Below are 12,681 nucleotides of genomic sequence, written 5' to 3'. Positions count from 1 at the left end.
ACCCCCCCCCCCCCCCCGCAGCAGTGGTCTCTCCCGGGAGAGCCCTGCCTCCCCCCTCTCCTCAGCAGTGGTCTCTTCCTGGGACAACCCTGCACTCCCCTCTCCTCAGCAGTGGTCTCTACCGGGATAACCCTGCCGCTCCCCCCCCGATAACCTCTCCCCGGTCCGCTCCTTCCCCCCGCTTCCCCCTCAGCAGCGGTCTCTCCCGGGACACCCCCCGCGCTGCTACGGTTTACTCCCGGGACACCTCTCTCCCCCCCCCCCGTAGCGGTGGTCTCTCCCAGGCGCCCGCCCCCCCCGCGCGCGCCGCTGCGCACCGGGCCCTGGCGCCGCCGCCGCACGCTCGCTGACAGGGGGCGGAGCCACCCGCCGCCGTGCCGGACCCTCCGGGGGCGGGGCCAATCAGAGGCGGGCAGCTGGCCACGCCCCTCCGCTTCCTCCCGCCTCCTCGCGCACGCCGCTGAGCCGCAGCGACCTCTGGCGGGCGCAGAAGGGAATGACCAGGCTGGGCGCGGGCCGCCGGCGCGGCGGGGAAGCTAAGCAGGGGCGGCTCCGTGTGACGCCTGGATGGGTGACCTCTGGATGTCACCCGCCTCTAGCCTCGGGGAAGGCTTGTCAGAGCATCCCGACACATCGGAGCACCCCGACATATCGCGACAGAGCCATTTTGACGCCTGAGCCCCACAGGATGCAGGATGGGGAGTACCGGGCTGCCTCAGGTGCTGCTGGGGGGACCTGGCCCTTGTGGGGACCCTCAGCTTGGGGGACCCGGTCCTTGTGGGGACCCTCACAGCACCTGGGTCTGCCCTGACCCAGCACGACAAGGCCGTGCTCGGGGGGCTTTGCCCCTGCAGCAGCCCCGGGACCCTGCGGATCCCCCTCGGGGTGCAGCGGGGTGGTCTCGGTTCCCCCCCTCCGGGCAGCTGGTCCCCACTGTCCCCTCACCCCATCCCCATCTCTCCCCACCCAGACCCTGACGGCAGCCCTCGGGCAGGGGCTGTCACCTCCCCTGCCTGCCACCCCCCTCGTGTCCCCGTCCCTGTCCCCATCGCTGCCATCCGAGACCCCCGAGCACCTCCCACCCTGCCCCGAGCCAGGAGCGGGTGGGTGCCAGGGCGGGGGCCACGGGAGGGCAAGGTCACTGCTCCCAGCCTGGCACCGGGGGCTGCGGGACCCTCGTCTGCGGTGGTCCCGGGGGGGACCGACACGGGGAGGCGCCCCCCGCCTGCTGCTGCGTGTCCCAGGGGCTGGGAGGGGGCCGGGCCGGGGGGTGCGGGGCTCCGAGGCACCGGGGTCCTGTCCTCAACCTGCCGCATCCTCCCCTGGCCCTGCAGCCCGGTGCTGGACACCGGGGGGGCTCCCGCACCCCAAGTCCCGGGTCCCGCACCCCCAGCCTGGGCTCTCACTCCCCCACCTGATGTCCCGCACCTCCAGCCCAGCTCCCGCACCCCCAGCCCCGGGTCCCGCACCCCCACCCGGGGTCCCGCACCCCCACTCAGGGTCCCGCACCCCCTGCCCTGGGCTCTTACATCTCCACTCCGGGTCCCGCACCCGCACCCGGGGTCCCGCACCCCGAGCCCGGCTCCCGCAGCCCCCTCCCCTGGGCAGCAGCCGGACCCCGCTCCGGGCGGGGAGGCCCCGGGGGGCAGCGGGGGGACCGAGGGGCGCTGGGTGCTGCCCTCCCCCGGGACCCCCCCCCCGCTCCCTTCCGCCGCCCCGGGCACAGTCCCGAGGGGAGCCCCGGCCCCCCCGGCCCCGGCCCGGCCCGAGGAAGGAAGCGGCGGGGCGGGCGGGGGGGAAGTTTCTCCGGGGACCGCCCGGGGCGGCGGGAGGAGGCGGCTGCAGACTTCCTCCTCTTCCTCCTCCTCCTCCTCCTCCTCCTCGTCCTGCTGCCGCTCCGGCCCCGCCGGCCATGCCCCGCGGTGAGTGCGGGGCTGGGGGTCTGCGCTGGGCGGGCGGAGGGGGGGGGCCGGGTCCCGGTACCGGGGCGGGGGCACCCGCGGAGGGAGCGGGGTCCCGCTGTCGGGGTCCCATCCCGGGGTCCCGCTGCCCGGGGGGGGGGCCCGATCCTGGGGTCCCATCCCGGGGATCCTGGCCGGTACCGGGACCGAGTCGGGGTCCGGGTCGGGAGGAGCCGCCCCCTGGAGCCAGGGCGGGGGCGCCGGTACCGGGACCCGCCCGGAGCGGGGCGGTGGATAACGGGCGTCCGGGGATAACGGGGGCGCCGGTACCGGGACCCACCCGGAGTGGGGCGGTGGATAACGGCAGTCCGGGGATAACGGGGGTCCGGGGATAACGGGGGCGCCGGTACCGGGATCCGCCTGGAGCAGGGCGGTGGATAACGGGGGTCCGGGGATAACGGGGGCGCCGGTACCGGGACCCACCCGGAGCGGGGCGGGGGATAACGGGCGTCCGGGGATAACGGGGGTCCGGGGATAACGGGGGCGCCGGTACCGGGACCCACCCGGAGCGGGGCGGGGGATAACGGGGGTCCGGGGGTTCGGGAGCGGCCCCGGTAGCGGAGCCCCGTGCGGGAGCGGGGCCGGCAGCTGAGGGGACAGAGCGGGGACAGAACCGGCCCGGCACGGCCCGACCCCTTCCGTGGGGCTGCTGCACCCGCTGGCACGGCACCCACTGCACCCACTGCACCCACATCCACTGCACCCACCGCCGCTGCACCCCCTGCACCCACTGCAGCTGCACCCACTGCACCCACCGCCACTGCACCCACTGGCACTCATTGCACCCACTGCAGCTGCACCCACCGGCACAGAACCCACTGCACCCACAGCCACTGCACCCACCAGCACCCACAGCACCCACCAGCACTGCACCCGCCACCCCACGCTCCCCCTGCCCGCACTGCTCACGCCGCCCCGCTCACTGCACACACGGACGGGCGCTGCACAGCCTGCCTGGCGCTGCACGGGCTGCACCGCATGCCAGGGGCACCACACTGCACCCACTGCACCCACTGCACCGTGTGTCATTGCCGACACACACGCTGCACCCACACGCGCTGCCACGCACACGCCACTTGCACACGCTGCCACACGCTGCGACACGTGTTCAGAGACACAGAATCACTGAGGTTGGCAGAGCCCTCTGGGCTCCTCGAGTCCAACCATTGCCCTGACACCACCATGGCAACTAGACCATGGCACTAAGGGCCATGGCCAGGCTTTTCTTAAACCCCTCCAGAGACGGTGACTCCACCACCTCCCTGGGCAGCCCCTTCCAATGGCTAATGACCCTTGCTGAGAAGAAATGCTTCCTCATGGCCAACCTGACCCTCCCCTGGCCAAGCTTGAGGCTGTGTCCTCTTATTTGCTCTGCCCTGCAGTCCCCTCCCCGCCCTTGCCTTCCCCTCCTGGCACGGGGGGCAGCAGGGGGACGTGCTGTGCCGTTGGTCAAACACCAGCTCCTCCTTTGGCTTGTGCCTCCTCTCGGTGCCGTCCCGCTGCTGGCAGGCATTTCGGCTGGGGTGGGCAGCAGGACTGGCACTGGGACCGCGGGGTGCGGGCAGCTGGGTGCACCCATGGGTGCTGAGGTGTTTGTGGTGATGCCAGAGGGCCCGAGGCCGGCACAGCTCGTGGTAGGTGTGGTGTGTGCCCCACGTGGGCTGGGAGCAGGGGCCGGGCATCCCGTGCCGGATGTGACCGTGGTGCCGAGAGGTGCTTCTCAGCCTGAGGCCACGGAGCGTGGCCTGGCTTGGCTGGCCCCATCCATCCCTCCATCCATCATCCATCATCCATCCATCTGTCACCCATCCATCCCCCCATCCATCCATAGAATCATAGAATCATAGAATGGTTTGGGTTGGAAGGGACCTTAAAGACCATCTAGTAAGATGATCCAGCATCTTATCATCTAGTAAGATCCATCCATCCATCCCCCCATCCATCATCCATCCATGTATCACCCATCCATCCATCCATCCATGCATCATCCATCCATTCATCCACCCATCATCCATCCATCACCCATCCATGCATCATTCATCCATCATCCATCCATGTATCACCCATCTATCCATCCTCCATCCATCCATCCATCCATCCACCCATCATCCACCCATGTATCACCCATCCATCCATCCATCCATCCTCCATCCATTCATCCACCCATCATCCATCCATTGGCCATCCTTCTTTCACCCATCCATCCATCTATCCATCCATCATCCATCCATCTATCACCCATCCATCTATCACCCATCCATGCATCATCCATCATCCATCCATGTGTCACCCATCCATCCCTCTTCCATCCATCCATCCATCCACCCATCATCCATCCGTTGGCCATCTTTCTATCATCCATCCATCCATCCATCCATCCCCCCATCCATCATCCATCCATCTATCACCCATCCATCCATCCATCTTCCATCCATTCATCCACCCATCATCCATCCATTGGCCACCCTTCTATCACCCATCCATGCATCATCCATCCATCAGCCATCCATGTATCACCCATCCATCCACTCATCCACCCATCATCCATCTGTTGGCCATCCTTCTATCATCCATCCATCATCCATCCATCCAACCAACCGTCATCCATCATCCATCCGTTGGCCATCCTTCTATCATCCATCCATCATCCATCCATCCAACCAACCATCATCCATCCCGCATCTATCCCCCATCTATCCATCATCCATCCATCCCCCAACACCCCATCCATCCATCCATCCCCCCACCATCCCTCCGTCCATCCCAGCGTCCCCCCGATGCCACCCTGGCCAACGCTGGCCAGGGCAGGAGGCCGAGGGCAGGGAGCAGCCGAGCGGGACGCGGCGGCCGAGCTCAGTGGCCGGGAGGGAAATAAAATGAGGAAATTAGTCACGACGAGCCTGGAAAATGAGGGAAACCCAAACCCTCCGACTCAGCACGGGGTTATTTTAGCCCCGACAGCAGCGCCTGGGGCAGAGCCGGGGGCACCCGGGGCAGCGGGACTCCGTGGCAGAACCCGTCCCCACGGCGGTGCGGGGCCCCCCGGGGTCCCTACTCGGGATTTATGGGGTTTATTAGTTTCCTCCTCTGCCTGCTGAGCCGGGGGGGCCGCGCCGTGCTGCTCCCCCCCGCTGACCCCCAGCCCCCGGTCACCCCGGGCTGGTCCGTCTGTCCGGGATGGACCCACTGCCCGGCTCTGCGGGCTCTGCTCCGTGCCAGGGGGGTGCCCGGGGTGGGGTGCATGGAGTGGGGTGCTTGGGGTGTACAGGGCACGGTGTGGGGTGTGTGGTGTGGGGTGTGGGGTGCCCAGTACGGGGTGTGGGGTGCAGGACACACAGTACAGGGTGTGGGGTGCCCAGTATGGGCTGTGGGGTGCATGGTACAGGGTGTGGGGTGCAGGGCGCACGGTACGGGGTGTGGGGTGCCCGGTGCAGGGCACGCCGTGTGGGGTGCATGGTATGGGGTGTGGGGTGCAGGACACATGGTATGGGGTGTGGGGTGCACGGTACAGGCTGTGGGGTGCCCAGTACAGGCTGTGGGGTGCAGGGTGCACCATGTGGGGCACATGGTATGGGGTGTGGAGTGCCTGGTATGGGCTGTGGGGTGCAGGACACACGTTACAGGGTGTGGGGGTGCCCGGTATGGGCTGTGGGGTGCAGGGTGCACCGTGTGGGGTGCATGGTGCGGGCTGTGGGGTGCAGGGTGTGGGGTGCATGGTACGGGGGTGTGGGGTGCCCGGTACGGGCTGTGGGGTGCAGGGCACGCTGTATGGGGTGCCTGGTACGGGGTGTGGGGTGCAGGACAGACGTTACGGGGTGTGGGGTGCCCGGTATGGGGTGTGGGGTGCAGGGCGCAGGGTGTGGGGTGCAGGACAGACGTTATGGGGTGTGGGGTGCCTGGTATGGGATGTGGGGTGCAGGGTGCAGGGTGTGGGGTGTGGGGTGCCCGGTATGGGGTGTGGGGTGCAGGGTGCAGGGTGTGGGGTGCAGGACAGACGTTATGGGGTGTGGGGTGCCTGGTATGGGATGTGGGGTGCAGGGTGCAGGGTGTGGGGTGTGGGGTGCCCGGTATGGGGTGTGGGGTGCAGGGTGCAGGGTGTGGGGTGCAGGACAGACGTTATGGGGTGTGGGGTGCCTGGTATGGGATGTGGGGTGCAGGGCATGCTGTGTGGGGTGCATGGTATGGCGTGTGGGGTGCAGGACACATGGTAATAGGTGTGGGGTGCCCAGTATGGGGTGTGGGGTGCAGGGCGCAGGGTGTGGGGTGCAGGACAGACGTTAAGGGGTGTGGGGTGCCTGGTATGGGATGTGGGGTGCAGGGCACGCCGTGTGGGGTGCATGGTATGGGGTGTGGGGTGCAGGACACATGGTAAGAGGTGTGGGGTGCCCGGTACAGGCTGTGGGGTGCAGGGTGCACTGTGTGGGGTGCAGGGTGTGGGCTGTTGGGTGCAGGGCATGCTGTGTGGGGTGCATGGTACGGGGTGTGGGGTGCAGGACACACAGTACGGGGTGTGGGGTGCAGGGCACATGGTACAGGGTGTGGGGTGCCTGGTACAGGCTGTGGGGTGCAGGGTGCACTGTGTGGGGTGCCCAGTACGGGCTGTGGGGTGCAGGACACATGGTATGGGGTGTGGGGTGCCCGGTATGGGCTGTGGGGTGCAGGGTGCACCGTGTGGGGTGCCCTGTACAGGGTGTGGGGTGCAGGGTGCATGGTATGAGGTGTGGGGTGCATGGTACGAGGTGTGGGGTGCAGGACACATGGTACGGGGTGTGGGGTGCCAGGTACGGGCTGTGGGGTGCGGGGTGCAGGGTGTGGGCTGTGGGGTGCAGGGCATGCCGTGTGGGGTGCCCAGTATGGGGTGTGGGGTGCAGGGTGCAGGCTGTAGGGTGCCTGGTACGGGCTGTGGGGTGCAGGGTGTGGGGTGTGGGGTGCAGGGTGTGGGGTGCAGGGTGCACAGCCCACACGGCAGCTTTGCCTTGGTTCGGTTCGGTTCGGTTCGGTTCGGTTTGGCCAGGCCGGGTGGGTCTGGGGGCCGCGGGGCCAGGCCAGCACCCAGGGGGGAGCCCACGGGGGCGGCTGCTCCGCTCCCCCGGTGGGAACCCCCCGCGCCGGGGGGCTGGTGGCGGGTTTTGGTTCCCCTTTCTGCCGCAGCCGCGATGAGTCGCTTCTCCCGTGCCAGGGTGGCGATGCGGGGGGGGTGGTCGTGGTGCCCCCCTCGCCCACCCACCCTCCAGCACCCCAAATCCCATCCGAGCGCCCGAGGGTGGCCGGGGTCCCGCTGGGGTGGGGGGTGCTGAGCCCACGCAGACCCCCCCGCCATGCTCTGACTCTTCCTCTTCCTCCTCCGGTTCCCCTCCCGTGGGGCCAGGGCGTGGGGCTGGGCCCACACCTCCGGTGCCCCATGGCCCCAGGGACGGGTCGGGGGGCAGAGGGGCAGCTCCGAGGGGGGCCGGAGCCTGAAGCCCTCCTGCCACCCATGTGCCCCCTCCCTGGCACCCAGAGGGGGGCTTGGGGCTGCTGGGGGGGGCTCGTATTGGCACCAAGCCCCTCCCTGGGCAAGCAAGGGCTTGGGGGGCACTGGGGGGTGAATGGGGTGGGGGGCTGGGGGGTGAAGGGGGCAGGGGGCTGTGGGACAGGGCTGGGGGGTGACGGGGTGGGGGGCACTGGGGGTGAAGGGGGTGCTGCTTGGCACAACCTCGGGCTGCGCTGGGGGTTTCACAGCCCCAGGGGTCCTGGGGCATGGAGAAGTGGCCCCCCTGCCCCCTGCCCCCTGTCCCCTGCCCCCTGCTCCGTTGCCCCGTCCCAGCGATGCTCTCATGGGCACGAGCGTTTCCCCTCGTGCCCCGTCCCCGTCCCTCTCGGCCCCGCTGACTCAGCCCGGGCCTTTCCTGGCACGGGGGTGGGTGCCCGCTGGGTGCCAGCTCACCCCAGGGTGCCCACGGGCTGGTTCGGGGGTGAGGGGGTTTGGGCTCGGCGTGACCCCATCGCGCGCCACATCCCACTGCGGGGCTGTGGCGGGGCCGTGGCTGGTGCCCATGGGGACACCAGTGACCTTGGGGTGCCCATGGGGACACCAGTGACCTCGGGGTGCCCGTGGGGACACTGTGAACCTTTGGGGTGCCCGTGGGGACACCAGTGACCTCGGGGTGCCCGTGGGGACACCAGTGACCTTAGGGTGCCCGTGGAGACACTGGTGACCTTGGGGTGCCTGTGGGAACACTGGGAACCTTTGGGGTGCCCATGGGGACACTGGTGACCTTGGGGTGCCCATGGTGACACTGGGGACCTTGGGGTGCCCATGGGGACACTCGTGACCTTGGGGTGCCCTTAGGGACACCAGTGACCTTGGGGTGCCTGTGGGGACACTGGGAACCTTTGGGGTGCCCATGGGGACACTGGGGACCTTTGGGGTGCCCGTGGGGACACCAGTGACCTCGGGGTGCCCGTGGGGACACCAGTGACCTTAGGGTGCCCGTGGAGACACTGGTGACCTTGGGGTGCCTGTGGGAACACTGGGAACCTTTGGGGTGCCCATGGGGACACTGGTGACCTTGGGGTGCCCATGGGGACACTGGTGACCTTGGGGTGCCCATGGTGACACTGGGGACCTTGGGGTGCCCATGGGGACACTGGTGACCTTGGGGTGCCCGTGGGGACACCAGTGACCTTGGGGTGCCCTTAGGGACATTGGTGACCTTGGGGTGACCATGGGGACTCTGGAAACCTTTGGGGTGCCCGTGGGGACACCAGTGACCTTGGGGTGATCATGGGGACACCAGTGACCTTGGGGCGCTGGTGGGGACACTGGTGATCTTGGGGTGCCCATGGGGACACTGGGAACCTTTGGGGTGCCCATGGGGACACTAGTGACCTTGGTGTGCCCTTAGGGACACTGGTGACCTCGGGGTGCCTGTGGGGACACTGGGAACCTTTGGGGTGCCCATGGGGACACTGGGGACCTTTGGGGTGCCCGTGGGGACACCAGTGACCTTGGGGTGCCTGTGGGGACACTGGTGACCTTGGTGTGCCCGTGGAGACACTGGTGACCTTGGGGTGACCGTGGGGACACTGGGGACCTTTGGGGTGCCTGTGGGGACACTGGTGACCTTGGGGTGCCCGTGGGGACACCGGTGACCTTTGGGGTGCCTGTGGGGACACTGTTGACCTTGGGGTGCCCTTAGGGATGCCAGTGACCTTGGAGTGCCCATGGGGACACTGGGAACCTTTGGGGTGCCCTTAGGGACACTGGGGACCTTGGGGTGCCCATAGGGACACCAGTGACCTCGGGGTGCCCGTGGGGACACCAGTGACCTTGGGGCACCTGTGGGGACACTGGGGATCTTGGGGTGCCCTTAGGGACACCAGTGACCTTGGGGTGCCTGTGGGGACACCAGTGACCTTAGGGTGCCCGTGGAGACACTCGTGACCTTGGGGTGCCTGTGGGAACACTGGGAACCTTTGGGGTGCCCATGGGGACACTGGTGACCTTGGGGTGCCCATGGGGACACTGGGAACCTTTGGGGTGCCCATGGGGACACTGGTGACCTTGGGGTGCCTGTGGGGACACCCTGACCCCATCCCCATCACCCTGCTCCTGTCCCCATCACCCTGATCCTGCTCCCCCAGATCCTGTTTCTCCTTGGAAGCGCTTTTGCAGTGGGGAAACTGAGGCACACGGGGATGCCCCTCCCACCTTGGAACCACTTTTGCAGTGGGGAAACTGAGGCACACGGGGATGCCCCTCCCTTGGAAGCGCTTTTGCAGTGGGGAAACTGAGGCACAGGGTACAGCAGCGTTGGTGCCAGGCCCCCCCCTTGCCCTGCCCGCCCCGGGGGTGCAGGGGTCAGGCAGGGTGGGGGTCCTGGGCACCCACCCCACCGCGGGCAGGAAACTGGGTGTCAGGGGTGTCCCATTGGGCCCCGCGGTGCCCCCAGTGCGTCCCCTGACCCTCTCCCCCCCCCCCACTCCCCGCAGGCTGCTGAAGGGGGACCCGAGGGACGCCGAGCCGGGGAGGGGGATGCAGAGCATCAAGTGCGTGGTGGTGGGCGACGGGGCGGTGGGGAAGACGTGCCTGCTCATCTGCTACACCACCAACGCCTTCCCCAAGGAGTACATCCCCACCGTGTTCGACAACTACAGCGCGCAGAACACGGTGGACGGGAGGACTATAAACCTCAACCTGTGGGACACGGCCGGCCAGGAGGAGTACGACCGCCTCCGGACGCTCTCCTACCCCCAGACCAACGTCTTCATCATCTGCTTCTCCATCGCCAGCCCCCCTTCCTACGAGAACGTCAAGCACAAGTGGTACCCGGAGGTGTGCCACCACTGCCCCAGCGTGCCCATCCTCCTCGTCGGCACCAAGAAAGATCTGAGGAACAACCCCGAGACCATGAAGAGGCTCAAGGAGCAGAACCAGGCGCCCATCACCACCCAACAGGGCGTCAGCCTCTCCAAGCAGATCCGCGCCGTCAAGTACCTCGAGTGCTCGGCGCTCAACCAGGAGGGCATCAAGGATGTCTTCACCGAGGCCGTGCGCGCCGTGCTCAACCCCGTCCCGGCCAAGCCCAAGAAGCCCTGCGTCCTCTTGTGACCCGTGACCAGCGAGAGACGATCCTGCCCCTGCCCCTGGTCCTGCCACCCCCCGGCGCTGCCAGACCTCCCCCCTTGCCCACCCTGGCACCCCCCTGAGCCTCGCTGCCCACCCCGGGACGGGGAGGACCGGGACCACCAGCCTGAAGCCACCAGCTTTAATAACACAGACCTTGTTTGCACTAACTGGCTGCCCGCCCCGGAGGGACTGGGGGTCCCCCAGCCCCATGGGACCCCCCCCAGCCCCATGGGACCCCCCCCAGCCCCGGGGGACCCCTCCAGCCCCATGGGACCCTCCCCCAGCCCCATGGGATCCCCCCAGACCTGTGCAACCCCCCCCAGTCCCACGGGACCCCCCAGACCTGGGGGACCCACCCAGCCCCGTGGGACCCCCTCCAGCCCCGTGGGACCCCCCAGCCACACGGGACCCCCCCCAGACCTGTGGGACCCCCCCCAGACCTGCGGGACCTCCTCCAGCCCCACAGGACCCCCTCCAGCCCCGTGAGACCCCCTCCAGCCCTGTGGGATCCCCCCAGTCCCGTGGGACCCCCCGCTTCGGCCCCATGGGACCCCCCCCAGCCCCGTGGGACCCCCACAGACCCACAGGACCCCCCCAGCCCCGTGGGACCCCCCAGCCCCACGGGACCCCCGCAGCCCCGCAGGACCCCCCCAGCCCCGCGGGACCCCCCCCCAGACCTGCGGGACCCCCTCCAGCCCTGCGGGACCCCCCAGCCCCGTGGGACCCCCCAGCCCCACGGGACCCCCGCAGCCCCGCAGGACCCCCCCCAGCCCCGTGGGACCCCCCCAGCCCCACGGGACCCCCCCAGCCCCGCGGGACCCCCCAGCCCCACGGGACCCCCCAGCCCCACGGGACCCCCGCCCCATCCCTGCCTGTCAGAGCTCGCTTTTGGGTGACACCTCCTGAGAATGGGATGCCCGGAGCGGCCAACCCCCTCCCCGTGACACCCCGCGGGGACCTGCCACCCCGAGCACCCCATGGGGACCCCTCAGCCCCATCCCCTGCGTGAGCGGGGGGCACGGGGGGGAGCCCCCCAGCCCCTCTGTGCCAGCCCCAGCGCTGGCACGGCCCCGTCCTGCCGCAGGGTCCCCGGGGTGGGTGTTTGGGGTGAGCCCAGCCTGGCACAGCCCCGGGGGCGTGTGGCCCTGGTGGCAGCGGAGCCGGTGGGCTCCCCGAGTCGCTGCTTCTGAAATAAAGAGACCTGCGCAGGCCCCCCCGTGTCCTGTGCTGTCCCACACGCGTCCCCCGGGCACGGGGACACCCCTGCAGCCACCCCCGGTGAGCCCGGGGTGCCCCTGCCATGGCCAGCCCCGACCCCCGGCCACCCCCATGCCCACCTGGGGTGAGCGCTGAGCTCCCATGCAAGGGGGCTTGGGGACAGGAATGGGGACATTGGGGATGGGGACATTGCAGGGGTGGGCACAGGGGGCTGCAGGAGCCAGGTCCCCTCCCTGGGAGCCCCCTGGCCACGCCAGCTCTGGCTCTGCCCTGTCCTGCTCCCACCATGGGGCATCCCCCTGTGCTGTCAGGGGACCCTTGGTACGCCCGGGGTGCCACAGCAGGGACCCCCGTGCCCAGGGCAGGAGCTGGCCAGAGGGCTCCTGCCACGGCACCCACACAGACCCCTGGCAGGGTGCAGGCAGGGGGACGAGGTGCCACCCTGGTGGGGCACGGCGGAGGGGCTGGGACGAGGCGGGGACCCCAGGGTGGGACGCTGAGAGAGGCAGCGGGAGGTGGCCCTGCCCTGGCCCCGGAGCAGCGGGATGAGCTCATGGCTGCTCCCCTCCCAGTGCTCCCCAGCCCGGCCCCGATGAGCTCAGGGCCCCGCCACGGCCCCACCGCCCCGGTGGGACCCCCAGGATGGGGCAGAGGGACCCCGTGGCCCCACACAGCTCCCTTGGCCACCACTCAGCCCCAGCGCTGTGCCCCGGACCCCCACTGCGCCCACCCCAGCCCTCCTGGCCCTCGGCCCCGCTGGCCCTGCTGGCCCCGCAGCCGAGTCAGTGGCCCCCAGTGCTGGGTGGGGAGCGGGGCCACCAGCTGTGGGGTGGGCTCGGCTCTCCCTGGCCGGCTCCCAGCCTCCTCCGGCCCCGCTGAGCCTGCCCTGGC

General features: G+C 69.2%; 2 protein-coding genes across 2 annotated transcripts in view; one reads left to right on the top strand and one right to left on the bottom strand.

The window, feature by feature from the left end:
• The window catches only part of STIM1 (stromal interaction molecule 1), a 98,910-nt gene extending 98,581 nt beyond the window's left edge, over positions 1-329 (bottom strand). The window contains exon 1 of the mRNA XM_068395474.1: positions 318-329. The gene's annotated coding sequence lies outside the window, so the exon portion shown is untranslated. The remainder of the gene's footprint in view (positions 1-317) is intronic.
• A 1,518-nt stretch (positions 330-1,847) lies between these two features.
• Positions 1,848-11,771, top strand: RHOG (ras homolog family member G). The gene is made up of 2 exons (XM_068420981.1): positions 1,848-1,922; positions 9,936-11,771. Exon 2 carries the CDS (start codon positions 9,979-9,981, stop codon positions 10,552-10,554), a length of 576 nt encoding a protein of 191 aa, XP_068277082.1. The 5' UTR covers positions 1,848-1,922; positions 9,936-9,978; the 3' UTR covers positions 10,555-11,771.
• Positions 11,772-12,681: the final 910 nt, after the last annotated feature.

This window comes from Nyctibius grandis, chromosome 2 (assembly GCF_013368605.1).
Source record: "Nyctibius grandis isolate bNycGra1 chromosome 2, bNycGra1.pri, whole genome shotgun sequence".
NCBI lineage: Eukaryota > Metazoa > Chordata > Aves > Nyctibiiformes > Nyctibiidae > Nyctibius > Nyctibius grandis.
The sequence above is the reverse complement of the archived record's forward strand: the minus strand, read 5'-3'. Positions and strand labels throughout refer to the sequence as shown.